The sequence below is a fragment of the Parasteatoda tepidariorum genome, chromosome 7 (assembly GCF_043381705.1).
Source record: "Parasteatoda tepidariorum isolate YZ-2023 chromosome 7, CAS_Ptep_4.0, whole genome shotgun sequence".
Classification (NCBI taxonomy): Eukaryota; Metazoa; Arthropoda; class Arachnida; order Araneae; family Theridiidae; genus Parasteatoda; species Parasteatoda tepidariorum.
This window is the reverse complement of record NC_092210.1, coordinates 64,845,200-64,870,439: the sequence shown is the minus strand read 5'-3', so window position 1 is coordinate 64,870,439 and position 25,240 is coordinate 64,845,200. Positions and strand designations below refer to the sequence as shown.

At 27.7% G+C, this 25,240-nt stretch overlaps 1 protein-coding gene across 1 annotated transcript in view; it reads right to left on the bottom strand.

The window, feature by feature from the left end:
• The window catches only part of LOC107452670 (acid-sensing ion channel 1A), a 38,605-nt gene extending 22,265 nt beyond the window's left edge, over nt 1-16,340 (bottom strand). Inside the window, exons 1-6 of the mRNA XM_071183529.1 lie at nt 16,125-16,340; nt 10,626-10,924; nt 8,807-8,912; nt 8,040-8,146; nt 6,207-6,358; nt 2,073-2,248 (exon numbers count right to left, since the gene is read on the bottom strand). Of these exons, the coding sequence (XP_071039630.1) occupies nt 2,073-2,248; nt 6,207-6,358; nt 8,040-8,146; nt 8,807-8,912; nt 10,626-10,915 (831 nt within the window). The 5' untranslated portion in view covers nt 10,916-10,924; nt 16,125-16,340. The remainder of the gene's footprint in view (nt 1-2,072; nt 2,249-6,206; nt 6,359-8,039; nt 8,147-8,806; nt 8,913-10,625; nt 10,925-16,124) is intronic.
• Nucleotides 16,341-25,240: the final 8,900 nt, after the last annotated feature.

Sequence of the window (25,240 nt, the reverse complement as noted above, 5' to 3'; positions counted from 1 at the left end):
AAAAATTTTATACTCTTTGTCAGGGTCACGTGATGTAATAACACGCATTTTCTGATGTTGCGAGCTAAAAGCTTGATATTATAGATATGATTTTTCTTTTTTTGTTTTGGTTTTTAAAAGATGGATGAAAAAGAATAATAAAATGGTGAATTAGTTTTTGTAGAATTTTGCGTTATTTCTTTTGTAAAAGGTTACGACTGACACTCTTCAAAGAAAAGAAAAGGAATTTTGATTCGTTTGAAAGATAGTTTTATTATTTAAATAATTTTGTGAAAATAGAAAGTGTGAAAATCTCAATGAGCAAGTATTAGCGAAAATTAGTTCTTTCAACATCAATTGCTTTGAAATACTGCGTTCCTCTGTTATTCTTATGACACGCATAACTGCCCTTTTTCACGTAATGAGACACTATTAAGATACTGTTTTTCGTTATCTGTGCTATATACATGAAAAGTCACTTTTTCAAATTATTAGTTAATGACGGAAATTCTAAAAAATTATGAAAAAATTGCTAATTTCGCTATTTTTAAAATATATTATTAGTAGAAGAAAACATATCAGTAGAAAACCCATTCAAGATTCTGCGTCGTTTTTCCTTCTCTTCTAACATTATATTTTGAACTCATTTGTGATTTCGTCAAATGTTCGAAACCATAGTTTTGATATAAAAAAAGGAATATTGAAGTAAGGGATGATGTTGAAAATTATGTTACTTGGGGTTACCTTTCTAATAGAAACATTACAAAAAAAGAAACATCAAACAAAAAAAAATTCCTGGATGTTTCTATGGAATCAGACTACAACAAAATGTTCGATTTTTTTATGCGAACTAATAGAAAACTCCTTTTGTTATAGTTTCGACTGTTCAAATCTTTCGTATTATAACTTTCATAGTTGAAAGAATAATTTTATACTACTTATTAAAAGTTTGCTGCTGTTGTTTCTTATGCCACTTGCCTCACGGGCAAGCCTCCTTGGTGAAACCGAGCAAATTTAAGGCAAAGTGTGAGTTTCTTGTTTTTCAATGGCGCCATCTATGGCCAAGAATTCGACTTCCGCCACACCATACGTCGCACCCGTTTATAGAGCGGACCCATTCATACATCCATTCATCCACAGATCGTAATTTTGCCCTGATTCAAAGAACGATCGATATCCAATCCAGTACCACCAGAGGTTTATTAAAAGTTTAAATAATAAATATACTTATAGCCCTTACTCACAAGACATCACAATTAGATTTCAAATAATTTACTCAGAAATATTTCTGTATTCAATTCTATAAAGTTTTAATTTGGTTGAAAATTAATATTTTCCGTTGCGTTATTTTTAAAATAGTTTTGAAATTTTACATTCATAACTTGGAGGTTAGCTGAAATGTAATCGGTGATTTAAAAAATCAATTTTTAAGTATAGATAAGCGAAGAATAGCGGATTTTCTGAGTTCTACCCATAAAACATATAAAATTATTCTCAACAAGTTTCAAATTTAGTAACTAGTAACTGAGTTTTTCAACAGACACACTTCCAATTAAATTCTATAAAAATGGTTTGAAAAAAACACCGCCATTGACTGCAACAACCTGGAGCAGTCAAAGTATCACTTTTCTTTGCGAATATTGTTGCGAGGAATGATCCGACATTCTGTTCAGTTCAGTCTAGCTGGGTTCCTGAGGCCAATAATGGCCCTTTTCCCATTCAACCTGTAATGAGAACTTAATCAAAAGCAATAGACAGATTACATGAAATGCAGCAATTAAATGGCACATGTTGATCCGACATTCAGTAAAAAACGTAATTTTTATAGTTTTTCAAACTTATCAGAGCCATCTATCGACGAACCTTCTAATAACCAATTTTCAATCTTGTGCGAAATAAAATGCAGTTTCCTAAGCCGAACATAAAAAATCTTGTATTTCTATATCTTTTCGTTTTATTTATTTATTTATTTATTTAAAGAATTAATTGATTGAATCGTCGTTCATTGTTGTGACACTTATTAACTGTACGTAATCTCGACGTTTTGCGTTTTAGGGGATGTATATTAAATTAAGTTTTTAAAATGAATATACCAAACGTATGGTGATTTTGTATTTCCTTCCAGGTAGCATGTAGTGACCTATTTGAAAAGGATTGACAGCATCATATGGTGAGTGAACGGTGAAGTATATCCCTGGCAAAATATCTGGATCAAATGCATCTTCTTCATGTGGGTCAAGAATAAAACTCAGAACTTTTCCTCGTACTTCTGAAAAAAGAGTGAATTTTCCTTAAAACGCGTTATAAGAACTAGATATATAATTCATGAATACTGAAAAAAATAACGGAACATTTTATATAATGTTTGATTTAACTATCAGCTTTTAAGCATTAATATGCAGGACAAAATTAAAAAAGAACATGAATAAAACCCAAATCAAATACAGAAATACTATAGTTTCAGTTCTCTGGATAAGAACCTCCCACAATGTTTAAACACTGAATGACATTAGATAGTAAAGGGAAACACACGTGTGAAGTGGTTTAACCAATCAGGACAGAGGAACAAGTTTGAGTAAGATAATGAAAAGAAGAGAAATAAGAAACAGATGAGAAGGGTTTTAGCAGGAATCCCAAGTTGCAAAAGATTAAATCAGAATAGATTTTTCTACATTAGGAATGGATGGAATACTAGAAAGATCAATAACCAAATTATTAGAATATTTTTAAAAATGAAGTGATTCCCAGAAATCAGAGTAGATAGATGAAGAGCAACATTATTAAACTATTTTCCTTACCCTTCGATGAAGAACATTGTTGAATGATTTTAACTTTTCTAATGTCACTTTATTTTTATAATGACATTTGGTATTGTGTAGTATGTCCTTTTTCTACTTCATTTGTGTTTTATTCATGATGTTTTGACACTTTAGCCCACGTAGCACAGAATTATATTCTATACTTTTTGGAATGAGATGACATTTTTCTGAATCGAGGAAGGCTCTTAGAAACATAAATATTTTTTTTAATAGTTTCTGTAACAATTGATTTTTTTAAGTGTATTTATATGACTTAAGGTGATTTTATGGGGATGATTTTCTTAAAAAAAAGAAGAAAGAAAGAATTTTTTTTTTTTTTCATATTGCTCAGTGGCGAAGTCGGAAGTTATAAAACCGCAGTTAAGCTGGTGGTCGTCAGATCCTTACTGGCTTCAGACTATAATACCTGCGCTTTAATGCAGCAAAATTCCCGCTAGTTTGGTCGTAAATGAAAATCCTTTCGTTGACTGACAAAATTAAGCTACCAGTTCGATCTCTGCTTATGTCATATGACCTGAATCAATGACATTTCCATTATGATCTTTAAGAGCTCGAGTCTTGGAAAACAGACCTAAGTACCTAATTATAAATGTGAAGTTTTTATTCAAATTTGTAATCATATTCTAATGCATAAATGAAAATTTTTTAATGGAAACTGTTATTATGATTTAGAATTAAGTGAGTTTTTGTTTTCTGCAGCAAAAGCAATCATTAACAGTATAAGGCCTCTTTCATGTATAGTGCGAAAAATAAGAAATGGGCTACCCTGAACAGCTTTTGATCTAATGATTCGATCTTCACGTTTTAGAACTCAGTCTTAATGTCTCGATGGGAATGGGACTTCAAATATGCTAACTAATAAGTGCACATGATATCTTAAGTTACAAAAATCAGACACAAAAACATACTTTATCTGAATAAAAATTTTTTTTTTTGACTGATTAGGATTTTAAACCCCTAAAATATAGGGGGTAGCCTCAATCTGGGAAATATGATCCCACTAGTTTGGTCAGGCGAACGCTAGTTTGGTCCAAAGTTTGGACCCCTTAATGTAGTTTTCGCGTATTTCACAACATATAGAGAAACTTTTTAGATTTTTAGAACTTTTTAAAATTTTTCCCACAATTATAAAATTCGTTTATACAAAGATGATTGAATGCAAAATATAACTTTCAGTAAGCATTTATTTTTTTCTTCGATATTTTATTTGTTAGTGGTCAAAAAAATTTTAAATTGTAAGATTCAAAAATTTTTGCCTAATTTCAAAGAATATAATTTTACATGGCAAAATCGCTTGAATAGCTCCTGAGAAATCGAATTTAAAATATCTGTTTTATTTGAAATTCAATTTCTCAGTAACTACTCAATCTATTTTGATAAAATTTTGTATTTTATCATTTAAATAATATTCTTTAAAATGATATAAAATTATATACCTTACAATTCAAAATTTTTTTACAATTATTGAATGAAATAATAAGAAATAAAAAATATTTTCTAGAAGTTATTGTTTCCCTGGAATTGTCTTCGAATAAACGAATTTTATAACTGCGTACAAATATTTTATATTTATCTACAAATATTTTATATTTGTGTACAAATATTTTATATTTGTGTGCAAACATTTTAGATTTGGAATATATTATATAGTATTTGTTTAGACAGTAAAAGTGAGTTTGCGTGCCTTATTTCGTAATTTAAAATATCGTCTGCGAAGTCATTAAGATTGAAGCCTAGAACGTGAAGATCCGATCATTAGATCGAAAGTTATTTAAGGTAATCCGTTTTTTTAAAGTTTTTTTCTTCTTTCCACTGTACCTCAAACCTCTCATACTATGTGTTTAAATCAGATTTTCACAATAGTTCGGAATGGGGGCTTATATATTTGTCGATTTGAGAATAAATTAATATGTAGGTAAATGAAACAAAAACCAATCACATAACAGTAAACAAACGTTGTGGTGATATAATTGATATAGAGGCAACAACGAATATCATGGTGACCAGCAAAATTGAGAGAAAATCAGTTCCAAACCAAAAGGCCCCCGATTCTACACCTTAACTCATATTTTTCTTAAAATACTTAGGGGAGAGTCGGGTAGCCCCGTCCAGCGGGTACTCCCGCCCACTATCAATTTCATGCGTATAGAATATTTTTTTCAAGTCAATGGGCCATCAGGCATTAATTGTTATATTAAAAAAAGATTATTTTCAAAGTTTCAAGTATTTATGCAGCTGTTAACATGGTAAACAATAGTTTTGAAAATATGTTGAATACAGTAGTCATGAAATTAAGAAAAATTGGTTGAATGTTTCGATTAAACTTCATTTTAATACTGAAAAAATAATTTTTTATATACATACAGCATTAAAGTATGTAGTCTTAAGTTTAATTTGCACAAAGAAAGAAGTTTATATGTGAAAAATTGTTCGAGTAATTAGAAATTTGCAAAAAAATTGGATTTCGGGTAGCCCCGCTCACATGAATGTCAGGTATCACCGCCCAATTTTATTTCGTCCATAAATGTACGGTTGCAAAGATTATTATTTTATTGCTTCAAATTCGAATGTTATATGCATTTTTAACAACAAATATTGTTGTTATTAAAGGATTGTTATTAAATGATTGTTATTAAATGATAGAATTCACTAAAAGTATATAAATATGCAATAAATAAAATAATTTTGTGATAAAAATGATAAACGAGTTTTACTTATCGTCAAAACATTGGTTATTTTCATTTACACCTGAAAAAACAGTCAAAAAACTTAATTTTTGTAACTGGGCGGGGCTACCCGACACATTTTGAAAAGAGCTGAAAAACATGTTTTTTTAAATTTCTATTTTTTTAAGTTAAACTATTCTTTTTTTGGTTTATTCTTTTTGCATTATTTAGTTAGATGATAAAACAATAGAAACATACAGAAATATTGATTATTACTCAATATTATACAGAAATGTAAGCAATTCTCCTTAAGTGATACCCGACTCTCCCCTAATTTCTGCAAAAAAAGGAAATATTAAGTAAGAAGGAGGTAAAATATTATTTAAAAAGTTTTTTAAAAAAATGGATTTCGTTGAATCATAGCTCATGGGGTTAAATTTTTTTATGAAGATTGCTTAAAAAAAGTGCCAATAATGACAAGAACTGAAATAATATGAAAATAAGTATCCTGAAAAAATAAATGTGTGCATAGGCAATGAGTTAGTTAAGTAAATACCTAATAACAAATTATTTAGTTACAGTTGATATCTACTGTATTTTGTATACTTTTCCTTAATTTTATTATTAAACTTCTTTTTAATATCTAGATAATAAATAAATCTGCATAGAAAGTTTTTACTACATTGATCAAAGATTTACATTTTTTAATGCTTGTATAAATAATACTTTTCAATAATCTTACCCCTGTCATAAAATTCGGACTTTTTGACAAGTATGGGATTTTTTGGGCTTTGAACAATGGAGTTAAATGCTTGACACAGAGAATAAACATCCAAATCAGTATCATTGAAATGTCGCACTCTCAATAACGATGTATTCGAAAATGAAAGTTTTCTGAAAAAGATAAAGGAAATGATACAATTACCGTATACATTTCTTTATATTAAAATGAAGCTCTTTCGATGAATAATAAATACCGTTATTCACCAAGTAAAATTGATCTCTATATTCTAGAACAAATACTTCTTTTATTTTAAGTGATTTTTAATCATTTTCTGAAAAAATGATTGATTCTAACAGAAACAGACATTATTTTTCGAAATACGTAGTTTCAATCTAACATGAAATAAAATATGATGAATCAACATATTTTTACTATTTTGTATTAATATTAAACAGTGCTTTTTTAAGTAACGAAAAATAATTACAATCAATGTATTTTTTTCGTATATTTTATCACATATAAACGGCTATTTGCGTTAATTGGACAGTTTTAACGCGAACAATCTGCCATTCGTAAACAATTGCCAGCTTTCTACTTTAAAATAATATGCTTCTTGTAGTCATTACATTTAAGAGCAACAATTTCTTAGACATTTTTGATGGTGATGACATACAATTTCCTGTTGTGTCATCTTTACTTCCGTTCCTGTTCATTTATTTTTATTTTTTCCTTACCATTAGAAATTTAAAAAAAAAAAGTTCTTAGACATTATCGTAGCAGAATCATCGATTTAGATAAATAAAAAAATTATTCATAAACATAAATTACTGCTGAATAATTAATTATAAACGACGAGTAATGATGTTTAAGGAAAATTTTAGAGTAAAACCTCTGTTTCTAGGATGAATATTTTTAGTTGCCTCTCAAGAAGTAAAAATTTTGGTAGTAGATTTTTTCCAACAATTGCTTAGAAACAAATACCCCTGAAAAGAAATTTCTATTAAAAACTAAACTGCATTTTTTATAGAAATCTCTCTGTTTTTAAGGACATTCCGTCAAAGAATTTGCTGTTTAACAGAAATTTTATCGAAATTCACTCTGTTTCCAAGCAATCATAAAATTTCGCTTGATTATTCTCGTCATAACCATATTGAATTCCAACAAAGAATTGCATCCTTTGTAGTTGGGTAAAATTCGTTGCCTCGCAACAAGTAAAAATGTGACCGGTATTAGATTTTTCGAACAATTGCTACGCAACTACCGTATCTGAAATGAAATTTCAATTATAAACCAAACTGTACTCTTTATAGAATACTCTATGTTTTTAAGAAAACTTCATCAAAGAATTAGGTGTTCCGGAGAAATTTAATAAAATTTTTCTTGGTTTCCAAGCAATTGGAAAAAAATTTGATTTTTCTCGTCATAATCAGATTATATTCAAGCAATGGTAAAGAAGAAATTTCCCCTACACATAATAATGTTTACTCTTGAGAGTATAATAAATAACACAGTTACTATGATTACTCATTTAGAAAAAGTTACTTACTTATACTTTTTTTACTCTTGAGAGTATAATAAATAACACAGTTACTATGATTATTCATTTAGAAAAAGTTACTTACTTATACTTTTTTTTACTCTTGAGAGTATAATAAATAACACAGTTATTATGATTACTCATTTAGAAAAAGTTAGTTACTTATACTTTTTTTACTCTTGAGAGTATAATAAATAACACAGTTACTATGATTATTCATTTAGAAAAACTTACTTACTTATACTTTTTTTACTCTTGAGAGTATAATAAATAACACAGTTATTATGATTACTCATTTAGAAAAAGTTACTTACTTGTATTCATCAGAAGCGATGGTATCTTGTAGAATATCTTCTAGACTATATCCCATCTGAAGTACATCATTATGATCAGTGGCCTGCCAGTAAAATTCTTTTTTTACCTGAACCAAAATTGTATACTTAAATTTTATAATAAGTACGAGAAAAAAAGTATAAAGTTATGAAATTAAAAATTTCATCCATTACATCATTAATTTAACAGTAGACAAATTTATAATATTAAATTTAAACATTATTTGAATTTACAATTATAAGAGCAAAATAATAAACCATGTTATAAAAAATATAAAATTTTTAAAACATTTAATACATAAAATTTCGCTTAAAAAATAGATATTGATATGTAAATAATGTGTTCCGCCAAATTTAAAATTACAGAAGTAGTTAGAATTAAACAAGTAGCTAGAACTGGGGTTCGATCACTGGTGGTGACTTAATGTCCCTCCAGTTTTAGATGAATGGGAACCAGCTTGTCTTGAAAGTAAAGGCGATCACTGGACAATACTGACTGTATTATCACAATCATGCTACTGGTCATGAAATTGTGGAGTCTTAACACCCATATATTATATAGCTGATGAAAGGATTAAAAATTTAAGAGATGTAAAGATGTTTAATTTTAAAAAAAATTTTACAAAATGAATAAATAAATATATATAAATAAATAAATAAAAAGGAAACGCTGAGTCTAGTCATGGAAAATGTTATATCATTACCGAGTTCAAAGTGGTTATGATTTCAATATTTAACTTTAGGCTTACTCTAACATCCGAAGTCCTGCAATACTGGCTATATTCTTCACAAAATTCTTTATCTGTTGGAATGCATCTATTAGGATACTTAGCACAATATTTACTTCTTCTAACTCTAAAAGATAAAAGCAAATGATGTTAATAATTGATAGAACGCAATTCAAGTAGGTTATGTCCCCTGATGGCTTGGATTATCAAACAGCGCGATTGCTTCATCATAATTTTATTTTCGTTCAACAGATTCATGATGCCACCATAGATATTGCATATTTCCTGACTTTTTATTATTTTCTTATTTCATAAATTTAAACTATTTCATAGTTATATCAAAAATTTATATTCATATTTTATATAAGAGTGAATGGAAATATTTTTATTATTTTTCTCTCCATTAACCTAATATGTTAAAGCAATGTACAGCTAGTAAAATAGCGGTCCACCTTGAATAAGTTTTGACCAAATGAATGGATCGTCATGTGCTATGACTCTATCTTAATAGCCCAAGGAAGTGACCTCAAATATTCTAATTAATGAGTGCAGACGATATTTTAAGTTACGAAATAAGACACAAAGCGTACTTTCTCTGAATAAGCACACCTTTTTTTGACAGATTTGGATTTCTGACCCCAAAAACATAATGGTTAGCCGCAATCTGGGAAATATGGTCCCAACAGTTTGGTTTGGAGAGCTCTTCATAACATGTTATGGAAAAAATCTGTCATTCTGTAGTTTTTACAATAACAATTACCGTAAAATCACTGGATCATTCCAATTAAATAAATATTACAGTGAAAATTACGGTAAAATGGATTTTACAGATGTTGCCTCCGAAGTGCCTTTACTTTATACTGGGATTTAATCTGGAACATTTTACAGTGTGTGTAAAAGGATCGAACAACAGAGAGAAGCTTAAAGGGAATTCAACCTCCTGGCAACAATAATAATTTTCATTTATTAAGAGTTATTGATTTTATTTTGTAAAATAAAACTATATATTATGCAAGCTGCAAAGAATGAAAAAAAATGAAAGAATATTGAAAATTTTTGTGTTAATGTAGTCCTTTCATTCTATAAGGTTATTGCATAAAAAACATTCATATTAACTATAAAAAAACACGATTTTCCTACCGATAATTTGTGCGGCTTTCAGCTGATAATTTGAAAAAATACATGAAAAAAAACAGTCTTGAATATTTTCTAAAGTCATTGTTGGACAAAGAAGATGCAACACACAACACCTCCTAGAATAGAGAAGGTCTCAGCGCAAATCAATTTAGTAGTCCGACGTAACGAACATAAACTGCGCAGTGGAGGTTAAATAGGACAGATGTCACGACATTCGGGCTACTAAGCTGCGAAATGGAGCTACATACGAAAGATGTCATTACTTTTGAACTACTAAATAATCAAATTTCTTGTTTATGATAACCCGTGCTGAAGCCTTCTAGGAGAAATTGGGCCACAACTGTGAAGAGTTATACAATCATTTGATTATTTCTCGTAGTTTAGTCGTAGTTATAAGCTCAGAATATCTTTATCCGATTATTTACATGGACAAAAGTTGGGTTTACTGTCATTTCTTTAGAGAATTAAAAATTTTGAAAATCTCACCAACCTCTTAAGAATTAAAAGGGTTATAAAAAGTAAACTAACTTTGGGTAATAAGATAAATGGATTTTAAATTTGTATTTATCAATCTCAATCGCAAAAATATTTTAACGTAACACTATTAGAAAAAATCCTATAAAAGGTTAAAATTATAAAACTACCTAAACAACTATTTAATCATTCAATACTTAATAGTTTAAATTATTAAATCAATACTTACATTTGGCTGTTACACATCGTAAAAGCTGGAGCCATATATTCATCGGGGTTACTTAAGTCAATATTTACTACTGTTGGATATTCATAAAGATATGTAAGAAATTTTATGACCTGATATAGAAAAGCGCTGGTAAAAACTAAAAAGATTATAAGTTTGAATGCCTTTCTAGGCAGGCTGTTCGTTGAAATAATCTCTGAAACAGCACTCACAGATGATTCTCCCAACACTTTTCGGGCATACTGTCTAACTGATTTCTTATGTTTCTTTTCCTCAACTTCTTCCTCAGCCATGGAAGAGTTCTAAAAATCAATAAAATATTTGTATTGTAGCTAGATAATAGTTGAAAAAAATTTATTTTCTGTTCATTACATAAAGAATACTAATATCGTAACGTTTACTATGACATAATCCAAACTGAAAAGAACTTTTTGAAAGAAATTTACATTTTATTCACTTCATTAACAAGGTAACAGTTTTATCAGTAATTATTTTAAGATGTTCTGTTTGTGTTGCAACAAACAAAAAGAAAATTTAGTAAAGTAAAGCATACTGATTTAATTTCTAATTTTTATTTTATTAGCAAATATTATTGCAAACATGATTAGTAAATATGAGGTGACAATTATTGACATGATTACTTCCCCAACGAAAAAAATGAATAAAATGATTTTTGTAATAAATTTTTAAACAATTAAGTTAACATAAAAACTCACTAAACTTAAGTTAACTAAAAACTCACTAAAAACTAACTTTTTCACTTTACTCTGACTATTTGATGATATGAGACTGTTTTGTGGACGAAATTGTTTTTCTCTGTTTTTCATCTAATCATAAACGGATTAAAATTGTCACCTCAAATTTCAGTTTTTTTTATGCCGTTTTCCTAGTCGTACGATACCGTATGTTTAGCAAAACGTTTTTTAAGCCAATTTACGATTATTTTTTTAACACTCTTATTTTTCAACAGTCAGTTTATGGTTTTGACCATTCTATAAATAAAATTCTGATTCGATTCCATTGTCAAATTGATACTCTCCTTGGTCATTATATTACCTTAGATATAGTTTTTTGTAAGTTAAGTAGTCAGACATTTTTACACTGAAACATTATTTCACTAAGCAAAACTTCTAAGGTAAAAATAATTATTTCTTTTCACATTGAGATGCGGTAGCTCATGGAAAGAGCGATTGGCTTCCAATGAGGTGGTCCAGGTTTAAATTCTAGCGTCGATTAGTCGTATGAGTGCTGCTTTTAGCTCGCAACGACTACAATGAATAAAAAGTTATTTAATGAAGTTTTTTTGTTAAAATAACGGAGTTTGTTTGTTAAAATAACGGAGTTTGTTTGTTAAAATAACAGCACTTATCTGCTTTAAAAAAGCAGGTGACCTTAAATTTATCAGATATTTTTTTACAGTGCACTCATGAAACCAAAAAACGCTTAGAAAAATTGATAAATTATGTCTACTTAGCAGTGTCTTCAATTTTAAGAATAAAGCAACTGAAATGTGTTGTCCTCGACAACGAGGGAAACAGAGTTAACCAATTTCACCACTCGAGCCATTAACAATGAGGAAATCAGGTTATGCAAACATTTTTTGGGGAATATTTGCAGGTACAATTCATGCTTTGAAATTACTTCACATATAGTGCGTGAGAATTACAAACAAATATTCAAAATGCAATGAAAAATTTACTATCATACCGGATCATTTCAACCACTGCCTGACGCATATCACAAATTTATTTCATTGGTAATATTAATGATCAAGTCAATCAACGTTGTAAATTAAATACTGGAAGTAAAGGAGAAATTGTTGCTGCACTAAAAAATTTTTTTCAATCGACATAATCAGTGAATAAGTCTATTCTGTATTTCTCTCGACAAAATGCAACCTGATAACTATGAAAATTTTATTTGAGCTGACAAAACATTTGCATAATACCAAAAAAAATGCACCAACATTGAATGCGGTGACCATGGCTATTATTACAGTGCATTCAGACGCTCTATGTAAATATTGTGTGTTCAAATATTGTGTATCCAAAATCACTAAAATAAACATATTTGCAGCGAAATTTAAAGGAGTAAAATTTTCACCTTATCATATGAACGGAAAGCCACATTAAAATAATGTATATTATTTTTATTCTGATATACGTAGTAATTCCGATATACGTAGTACGTAGTAATTTGTATTCCGATATACGTAATACATATCAGAGCAGAGGCATTGCAGCATGCGCTGTCCACAGCTGGTTTTATTTATCGAAATCTTGAATTTTTTATCTTGAAGCGTGTTTCAGTTCAATTTTCTTAAAAAATTTTATCAGCCCAAGAAAATTCGGAGCTTCACTTCGTATATTTTTAATTTTTGAAAATTCGTCCCTTTTTATCTGATTTTCTTAAAAAATTATCAAAAAAGTTTTGCAAAACATTTCGAGAAAAACAATTTACATAAAATTAACATAATGTCAAAAAAACTAACTGAAAGTATACCTACTCGATTCTTATAAATTACATTATTTTATTTCTTACATTTTCCCAACAGAATCATAGAAAAGTTGATTTCAAAATGCTTGCTGAATTCTTTTATTTTATACTTTCATATTGGAGAATTCGTTAAGTATTTAAAAACAATGAGTGTTATATTTTCTCAAATATTTTCTCATCTTTGTATATATAGTATTGATAGCCAGTATCAGATGTATTTCGTATTACAAAGTCAGATGTATTTGCATTGCAAATAGAGAGGAAAACATATAAATCTAAATATCTGCACTTTGGTTAGTAGAGTTTATAGAACTGATAATTAAAGATACATGTTTTCAATATTAGATTTGCATTTAAAATATCAATTAAATTAAAATATGAATTAAATTAAAATAATAACTAAATAAAAATATCAATTAAATTAATATATCAATTGAATTGAAATATTAATTAAATTAAATTATCAATCAAATTAAAATAACCATTAAATCAAAATATCCATTAAATTAAAATATTCATTAAATTAAAATATCCATTAAATTAAAATATCAAATAAATTTAAATATCAATTAAATTTAATTACGAAACGTAGCAAAAATTTTTAGAAAAGAGTGGAGCTGGAGTGGAGGTCTAAGGAAAATCTGGAGTCGGAGTTGGAGTCAAACATTTTAATTACCATTTCTATAGCTCTGATCCACACAATGGAATAATGCACAAAATCGGCAAATGTAATAAAGCTACAATATTTTATTTTTTATTTAATATTTTTCTTGATACTTTATACCTTTGGATGCACAATAATAAAAGATACACTATTACCACAGTGTTGGTAGTATTACAGTATTACGTATATTAGTAGATTTGATACCTATTAAAAACAATATTACTTACCGTAATACCTGCAATACTATATAATAAAATGAATTAAGCATCATAGGCGTCAATAACACTATGGCGCTTTTTTACAGTTCCACTATACAAATCAGTGCCTTTTCACCATTAACTTTTATTTTTTATCGATAACTTTTTCTTTTTCTACAATTACAGATGATTTTAAGGAACTTAATTTTAAAAAAAAACACATTTGAAAATCACAACTATAAACAAACCAATTAAGTGGCTTTATAAAACTATAGGAATACTAATTTTGTGACGTAGTCTACCAATACTTATACTAAACTTTATCTGACATAACCAATAAAATATAGTTAAATATTAATGAACGTTCAAGAAACTTATAAGCTAGCAAACATCACTGATATAATCTCTTAAATATTCGGGAAAAAAATAGAATCGTTTGCAGTTTCATTTTTATTAGTAGCAAGTTTTAAAACATTGAAAAAAATCATCTTTTAAACGTATCTCCTGAGCGATGGAATATCAACTTTTAAATGATTTTCCTGATCTGGGTAAAAATTATGCTTTTAACAATTGAAAATTAAGAAAAAAACATAAGGCATTTATATAAATACTAGGGGGCTAGGCCCCCTGTTCTCTGACGCTCACCAACCCCGACGATTGCTCTCTGTTTCTAGGTATAAAAGTAATGAAATTATTCAACTAAAAATATATGTACTAAAAAGAACACGTGTGCCTCCACTTCCCACGTCCAAATATTTCCCTTATGATACTATTAAGTGATATAAACTAAACTCAGTGGCGCGACAGCCCGTTGAGGGCCAAGGACTACTGTGCCCATCTCAGTTTTCTTGACCTTGGGCTCTGGGATGCAGGAGCAGATGTTCCGGTTTGGTGGCCAGCCGAACGCGAAAGCCCCAGTGTTTAGTTCCCAAGCATGCTTGGTACTCATTAATCGACCCACTGAAGGGATAAAAGGCTGAGTCAACCTTGCCCGGCCCGAGGATCGATCTCAGGACCTGTGGCACGGAAGCGCGTAGCACTATCACTAAGCCACCGGGCGTCATTAAGTGATATAAGTGAACATAAATCACTTTTCTAAGTAATCATGTTTTGAAATAACATTTAAAATTAAAAGTATATTATTACTCCAAATTTGGTGAGTTAATATTTTTGCTTACCAAACGGGCGAATGTATTTTATATTCAATTTTCGAGTTCATCACTTTATGTATGAAGTTGAAAGTTAAGTTCTAAATCCATTAATGAATCTCTTTAACTGTAATGAATCTCTTTAACTGTAATTCATAATAGTATATTAATGTAATTTGCCCAGAAAAAATAATAATTGTAAAACGTTTAATTACATCAGACACCGATTCAAATAACTTTATCTTCAAATATAACGTAGAATTACATTATAATAAAATTTATATTACGGAAAACAATCCTCCTAAATTCTTAATTCAGAAATCAAACAAAATCAAAAAAGTAATAATAACAGTACAGGTTATTTTAACCTTTAAATTAGGGACACAAAATTATTTACAGGAAAACAATAGCTATATGACTTATATCAATGTTATGAGCACAACTAAACGAATTTGAAAATTAATGCGGGAAAACCGAATGGAAAACTGTGATACCATCATTATATTTTTATATATAGTAAGAAATAGCTCATGGTAGAATTTAAATAAAAGCGATTATTTTAGATATTATATAGAAATGGTTTTCAAAAACGGATATTTAATACACCTATTATAAATAGTAATAAATAATATACCTATTACAAAAATATTTAGAATGTATCTATTATAAATCTGTTATGTGATACTTAAATTGCTTATTTGTATGCTTGAAATTATATTATCAGACATAAAAAAAATAAATCATGCTTGATTACTGGAATTATTTTTTTTTCTCCAACATTTTTATAATTAATCTAAATAATGCTTGGTATAAGAGAGAATATAAAATGCTTATGAACAAAATATCTTTTTATTTTCTATTTTCATTTATCTTTTCATCCACTCATTCTTTAATAATATAATCAAATAATTAATGCGGTTAATAATTTTATTAATTTACAACCTATTTAAAGCTATTTAAAACTTAAGCTTAAGTTTAAAAAAGTAGTTTATCTTACCTTTAAGTAATTCTAAAGAAAGTTACACAATTCAGAGTAAAATTTTTCAACCCTGATTATTACGAATGTGTAAAAAGAAATTCTGTTGTGCAGAACACGTTAATTGTAACACTCACATGTAAAATTGGCAAATTTTAGGGCTATATCTTATAGTTCAATAAAAGAGAAAAATGAAAATATATTTTCACTTCAGAGTGCATAAAGAAAAACTATTTTAAGAAGAAACATTTTTTGGAGGCGCATGCGCGTTAGTAGTTATGCGAAAAAAATTGAGAGAAGCGCACATCGAAACTAAGTACTTAATTATAAACAAGTTGAGAACACAAGAGCAGACATTATGCAAACATCGTGTAATTGCTTCTCTTGATGAAAAACTTTCAGGGATTACAAAAACAAGCAAAAAATATAAATAAATGACAAACTTCTCTTCTGGGGTATGCTTTTACAGTTTAGGCTATTAAATATATTAACATATTTTTATCGTTCAAGTATATTAATCCAGAAAAAAAATTACTAATTATTTTGTATTATGATTGAAATATACAACATAGAGATTGTAATAAAATATAACTTGTTTTTGCAGTTTTTATACACTATTTATAATAAAAATTGAAATATTTTTTTCAATGAGTAAACTAGATCGTGCATTATTAATTTAAATTATTCTACATATAATTTTTTGTTCACGTTGATAAATAAAAGAAAATATGAATCTTCGTTACTAGAAAGCGTTGATTTTTCTTAAGAAGTACTTTATAATTGCAAATATTTCACAATGAATCAATACTTATGCTTATCCGTTTTCCGTAGCCATCATTAGATTTCAGTAGTCAGATCAAATTATGGTATCAAACATGGGCACCCAGGGTGCCAGTATTTTTTTTAAAAGTAAAATACATTTTTACCGGAACATGCTAAAGAACAAAAAATCTGATATAATGTAATTTTTAAAATAATGAATACCGTTAAATCACTGAATCACCCTAATTAAATAAATATTACTGAAACATTTACTGTAAAAAAACTTAACGTAAAAAAGGATTTAACTATAAAATGATTTTACTGATGATGTACCCAAAGTGCCGTCTCTTTATACTGTAATTTGATCAGGGATTTTCACTTTATACATGTTTTATGATTTCAGTGTAATTCATTATAATAAAAGCTAAGTGATAAGCATCTATAATTACTAACTTAGGGTTGACATTTCTCCCGGAGAAAAAAATTAGTAACATGAGTAACTCAATATAAGCAAAAAATGAGGTTAATTTGATAATTAAATGTAAGTAATACATAAACAGGAGGATCAAACTAAATAATCTACTAATATATATTTGCATCATGCGAAAGAGCAACGATAATTTGCTTAAGAGGATATTGAAATAATTTGCAAGAACGAAAAATCATTAAATTGTTTTTCTGCTTAGTTTTTATTTATTTATTTATTTTAGCAACTTAAAACTGTTAACTTATAGAAAATGTGTTTTAGAAGAGTGAAAAAAATAAGCATGACATTTTATAAGATATTTCATAACATATCATATTTTTATAATTTATACATCATATATGAGATATTTTACAATAATAACTCATAAAATATGGATTTATTTATCCTTCATATCCGATTTATTTTGTAATGTTTGGCATATGTTTAAACGACATATGTTAAAAATAGCATATGTACCTACAAATTGGATTTATAAAAAATATATATAAGTATTTTACATCGAAAATTGAATCGAAATTAATGTTCTCAAAGACTTTGAATTGTAAGGTCCAACTTTTTTATTTTACATTCAATGTTATCTTTAGAAACCAAAACGAGGCATTTAGTTTACCAAAATGATCGAATGTTAATAAATGTTTATGAAAGATAAATTTATTACCACATCGCGAGTATTTAGCTAGTTTCAACTTTTCGCCAAACAGCTAAAATTTTCATATACTCAAGTTATTTAGGCAAAATATCATCTTTGCCAATTGCGTTTCTACTCTATTAGAATTTTCATTCTAAAATTGAGGTAAAATAACTGGCAGCAGTCAGTTCATCCAATTAACAGTAAAGTTTAAGGTAAAGAACTTTTTTTCCTTTACGGTTTTGAAAACGTTTCCAAGTAGTATGGTTAGAAAACCATAAATACAAAACTATACGGGTTTTAACCATTTACGACTAGCATGGTTTCAAAACCCTACTGGACATTGGGGATAGCTTAGAACTTTATGGTGCGGCCATCTATGCGTGAATTAAAGCATTGTATTCTAATTGCCCAGGGTCATAAATTAAGGAGAGCAGGACAACGGATTTCCTTCATAAATTAATGGGAATGGAGGAAATATTGTAGAGCCAATGATGGGACTCGAACCTCAGTTCTGTCAGTCATGAAATTGATAGATTAGCCCTCTCGGCTATATTTAATATAGAATTTTGGATAATCTGGATAATATTTTATCACATTCCTGATATTATTTAATAATTTTTGACGTGAAAAAATTGATTTTTATAATAATTTTTAATAATTTTTTAATGTTGAGGTAGACTAATATTTTTTACAGTGCATGTAGTCTGTTTTTATTTTACTTTTTCACTAATATAGTTTGGTTTATTTATTAATTTATTTTGTGTTCTTTTGTTTACATACAACACATATTTTTAAGAGCATTAAAATCTATTTAATGGCTTCATTGCAAAAACATTTCGCTTAAAAAAACAAGCACATTTTTGGTATTATATTCATACTCATTCTTTCAAATAATTATTTTATTGTCAATTTTATATAATTTTTTGCTCTATAACTACTGTTTTGTACTTTAAAATGTTTTTTGTTTTCTCAATTCTAAACATGTTGGCAACTGTACACCAAATGGTTTTACTGCGTACTATAAACTCATTAAGTAAAGTCAGTAAAGTGAGAACAATTGAAATTTTGTAATTGGAAAAGAAAATAGGCTAAGCTCACTCTCTAGAAAAAAGCTGCTGACAACCGGAGAAAAAATACTCAGAATCTTTTGTTGTCACCATAGTGAGTGGTTCATCAATTCATCTTTGAAGAAAGCAAAGTATCTTTTTTTAGCAGTGTTAAGAATTTATACCCATGGATTAGTGAAAAAGTAATAAAAAATCGTGGAATCTCATGCATTGTCTGAAGTCACAGGTTTTTAAGTGACGAGAAAGTTTATTTTTAAATTCACTTAATGTTGCGCTCACTTATTTGCCATTGAAATTTCACCAAATACATATTTTTCTTTGAATTTTTTTTTCTTGAAATTGAAAGAAACAACATAATAGTCATGATTTTTATTTTGTAAAGTAAGTCTCTGATAAGTCTTAGTGCAGTATTTATATCTTAAGTAAGCGAAGAAAAAAAGGATAGCTTCTAATAAATTTTTGCATAAAAGTTTAAGAAGTATTATAAACTTGTAATAATGGATGCTAAGCATTATAAAAAAAGATAAATGGGCAAAATATTCTCGTTATAAAGATAAGAGGACGAAAACAAACGACAGCATTCCCTCATGGTATATTTTCAATATTTTTTATGGGAAACTTTTTGTTCTAAAATAACCTCAAGAGTCTTAAAATCATTGATTGTGGTCAATGTCTATATTATATATGCAATAAGATTTAAATAAATCTTGAAAATCGGCGTCTAATCTTTAAAAAGTAGCATCAACAGTTTAAAAAACTTTTAAAAAAGGAGAAAACTTTTGTTGGTTTTAATCGACAAACGAAAAAAATTATTCTAAAGTTTATAAGGAAGAGATTTAGAATTAAATTCTTTTGAAAATAATGTACAGTGTTAAACATTATTGTTATCAGAAATATGGTGTACCATCCTATACTGACAGATAGTTTACAACATTCGTGCAGAAATACTCCAGCTGATTTTCAAGAAAATAATTAGTTTGAATCAAATTCTCAGGTGTAATAGAGAACGTTTCCCTTCAATCTGAGCAATTTATGCAAAAAAAAGGAAGAGATAATTAAAACTATAAAAAAAAAATTATAAAAAATAATTAAATGCAACAACTTTACAATACTCTTATATCTCATCAAAGTTGCGTTGTTTAGAATAAAATCCATCGATATACACCAATTTTGAAAATGCGCTTTTCTTTTCATTTTTTTCTTTCTTCTTAATATTTTTTTTAGGTTTCTTGCCCTCAACTGAATACAAATAACCATGAAAATATCAATGAAACGCATGTTTTATGCGTGTTTGAAAACCACATATCGCTGCAAAACCTTAAAAGTTTCTAATTCAGTCTCGTTTTCAATTAATAAAGTTTCTTCCCTTTTTTTTCTTCTTTACTACGAAGTAACTTGAGAAAACAGTATTCCCAATAATTCAGGGAAGGAAGAAAGGAAAAAAGTAATCTGACGTCATAGAAAAAAAAAAGATTTAGTCATTAATAAGTAATTTGCTTGCAGTTTTTTTTAATTTCATCTATTTATTATTATGTCTTTTAGTTAGCTTTTGAGTCAAAATATTCAGTGTTATCATTATTAAAATGGTTCATTTTTACAGGTCAATTTTCTGCAGTCCTAGTCTTATAACATCAAAATAATTTCTAATATAGGTAGTTCACATATATTTTACTCTTAATTTCCGTTCTGTTTGAATTAAGAATAATAAATTTTTTTAGCAAAACCAAACAACTCCAATACCAGCCTATTCCGAAATAAAAAAATTTATATCCTTCTATCTTAATGTAACCCTACCTCCTTATATTTCATTTAAAACACACTGTCTTATTGTGTCTTAAGACAATATGTTTTTATCCCTACCTCGTTTTAGTTCAGTGTTGCAGAAAATTAGTTTTCCCTGAAAAGTTAATATTTTGCAGATAGTCGACATTGTAACTAAACGACACAGTTGTAATTCATGGAAATCCTCAAATTATTTCCCAGTTGTTTTCAATTACAGTAATTTAAATGTTTATGATAGATAATAGAAGAGCATATATTGAAACAAAGTAAAGAACATCAACCTACACACGTATTTAGTATTCGTACAATTTTTACAAAACAAGAATTTCTAGAATTTACCGACATTCTGAAAAACGTGAACCAGACAGACATGACATAAAGACATGTGTCTATCAGGAACTGGTCAGTTGCGAGATCAACTGAGTGGCGAGTTAAACTTTTATGAAAAAAAATAACGTTTTAAAAAAAGGTTAAATATCTCTTATCTTCAACTCATAAACTATTTCAGAATAAATGGAATGGGAAAAATAAACATTAAACCAATTCAACTTAAGATTTATTAGTACTTAAGTTTATTTTATAAAAATATGTAGATCATTATCAAAAAAGGGTTAAATCATCATTTTGTAACGTTTTTATTTCTATGGATCAGAGCTTTTTGTTAAATAAAGCTTCAAATAATTACTTCGTTTATTAATCTCAACCTGGGAATTCATCTACTAGATATTGCAATGGTTCCTTCCTCTTCACGAAAATAAGAACCTGTGATTAACTGGCTTCGAAAACAATATTATATAAGTATAACAATATTATATTCATAAGCAATATTATATATCAAACAATATTGTTTTATTAAACAAAATGTTTTTTTCTAATGCCTACCTGGAGAATGACCTAGGTCATACAGGTATCTGAAGTCCATATCAGGTGGGTTACCGTTGCTCCCACAGTAAGACAGATAGTACAGAGAAAGAAAGAACATCCATGCCTTGCCCGGGTTTCGAACGCAGAACCTTTCAGATGCAAGGGCAGTTCCCTAACCCCTACACAGGCCGGTCGGCTTTATTAAGCAATATTAATTTATTGTAAAAATATTATTTTATCAAAAATAATATTATATTTATTCATGGGAAAATATACTATACACGTTAAGATTTTGAGTTGCATTGAATCCACTATTGTTTCTACGAAAAAAAAAATTCAAATTACAAGCAGAAAAGTTACCACAGGTAAAAATAACAACTCTTAAAAAAATTTGATACTAATGTTAGTGTCTTTTCAAACGTGAAAACAAATATTAATCTAACGCAATTTGCTAACGAAAACACATTTTCGAATTCAAATTTTTATGAAGAAAGCATAATATATTATGAATGGTGATTTCTCTCTTGAAATAAACATACTGACATAACTTCATTTAGAGCTAATGTTGTTGACTTATGAAGTCATGAATTTGAAATATACTACCTGATGAGATATAGGTCTAATTAGTTTAAATACTCTCTGCGGATGAGCATACCTCATACAATTATAGGTCACAGAAGCCTTGAGCATATAATATTTATTTCTGCTATTTTTTTTTATACATGTCATATTAGTGAAACAAAACGAAATATTTCAAAATGCAAAAAAAACATTTTGGCTAATTATTACTATATACTCCTTAGATAAATTAGTGTCTCAAGCTCGAAAAATAAAGTATTAACTCTATTTATCTAATTTATTATTATTATCAGTTTTGTGATATGCCATTTAAATTGTTGACAATGAATTACAATTTTTTTAAACACACCACTTCTGTTTAATTTGTAGAAAATTTATTTCATTTTTCGTCCTTAAATCAAAAGTGATATCTAATTCCCCACTATATAAATAAATATCAGCACTTTATAAGTTGATTGCTTGAAAAACTACATAATTTTTCAACTTATAGAAACTGAAATTTAAAATTAAAACTCATGTCTTTGTTTATACCTACATGGTCAGAAAATAAAAACTGATGCAACTCTTTCAAGAGTAAAATATATTTTTTGTAAAAATGTAATTGATGTTGAAATTGCTTTTACCTAAAAATAAACTAATTAACAGTTTCATCATAATATATCTGTAATTCAACAGCATTACTTTGAAATTTGGGTCTTAAAATTTGCGTAAATTTAACATTTGACGTTTGTTATATTAAGGAAGAGACTGTGAAATATTTTTTTCTAAATTTTTACGTTAAAAAAAACGTTATAAATATTCAATTGTAGTATCCATTAGCATCTATATATTTAAGAAATTAACCAAGAAAGTAAATGTTCCTACATTCACACATTAAATAATTTATCTTCTCCCACCACAGAAGAAAGACTACAAGCGAATGCGTTTATTTTAGGAAGAAAGAAATCTGCTCATTATTGCACCCCGCAATCTTCAGCATTCACAGTAAATGTGTTTGGTTGCTGTAAATGTCACTGAAGCAGCATTTTTTTTACAACTCAGGTGTACCAAAATAAGCCGAAAGATTTTTCTGTTCTCCATAAAAACTAAATGCATTTTACTACAATACTTTATTACAAACGTTTGTGAAATGGTTTTAAAAATTTTGATGTTTATTACTGTATTAGTCTTAAATTAAAATATAAATTAAGACATTTTATTAGTTTTAAATTAAAATATAAATTAAAACAATTTATTAGTTTTAAATTAAAATATAAATGAAGAAATTTTATTCGTTTTAAATCAAAATATAAATTAAGAAACTAATTAGTCTTAAATTAAAATATTACAAAATTGGAAAGAAAAACTTCTGAAAATTACTTTACGCATTTTCACTCAGACGCGTAGCCAAGATAGGCAAATAGCTTTTTAAACGGTTTGTGCTCAACTTTTTTATTAGGAAAATAGTTAAAGTTTTTTTTAATAAAATGTCAACTAAATTAATAGCATTTAATTCAAACTAATTTTCGCCTCAGTTAAGAAGTTAAGGTCAAATTTGGTTTGATAATTTTTAAACTGAATGCATTATTTTAAACTGTTACTTTATTTATTTCATAATCAAATTAAAGGTCTTCTGTGTGTCGTTTAAAACAATTTTAAATTTACGAAATTTAAAAAATATTGTTTCATATTTCTGTTTTCTTGGCTTATTCCTGTTTTCTCGCAAACTAGAACAAAAGTTTTATTTATTAAATATTTAGTGTAGTTACCTTTTATAATAAATGTTAAATTTGCTTCTTAATTATTTTATTTTAAATAGTGTGTTATATTAAATACGAGAAAATTGTTATTAACCAAATTACCGTCTTTAGTTTTGAGAATTGAGCTAAGTTCCGATATGTTTATGCAGATGTAACTTTCTTAATAGAAAACATCTTAAGCATCAATATATATTTTAAGTAAAAGAAAAATATATGTACTATATGTATACTAATATGTATGTCAAACTTCGACAATCTCTTTTATAGAAAAAGCTTCTTTGGTTATACTAGGCAAAAATAAAATAAATAAATTAGTAAATTATATTTAGAGTAATTAAAAAATTTTATACCACTCTGATTCAAGAAATTTGGTGCAGGAATGTGTCTCTTTAGTTTAATAAAACAAAATATTATAAAAACAAACTTCATAGTTAACTATTATTTCTCTTAGAAAATTCAAAATGTGCTGTATAGTTTGGAAACTCTTTGTAAATTAATTTGTCTTAATATCAAACGACTCTTTCTTTAATTTCTAGGATTGATTATTCGAAAGAGATCATTAGCATAACGTTTATAAAACCATTAATTAATATCCGATTTCCTTTACATAATTTTCTTCTTAATCTTTAATTTACTGCAAGAAATATAAAGTGGGTGTAAGGGTACAGCGCTTCGAAAAATAAACAGAAATAAATATAATTTGAAACTTGATATGATGCTTTTAAAAGCATTTTAATAAACTATATCAATAAATGATGCTCTTAGATGAAATTGTGAAATTACAGAAATAAGAATATCAGTTTAAAAAGGTTAAATCATATGAAACTAATTGTTTTGGGATTGGGTATATACAACAATGACTTTTTAAAGTATAATTTTGTCTCTTGTTAATTATCTTATTGATTCTTCTATTGTAATTTGAAGATTGAACTATATTGCTGGTGAATTTCTTTCTAAGACTAACTTTTCAAGTATTTTAAATCAACTTTTAAAAAGTCGAAACTCGCAAGAGAAGAAAATTTTTCAATTTCGATATTATGCTATTCACTGTTTGAAATTTCTCCAGAAAAATGATTGAATAAGAATTTACTTAACTGTTATTTTGCCATTTCTAAACAAAACAGTCAAATAACCCTAAATAAAACGGTATTGTGAAAAACCGTTTATTAAATATTTTCACCTAATACGGTTCAGCAACCAGAATTTTCTCTCAACAACTAGGTCCA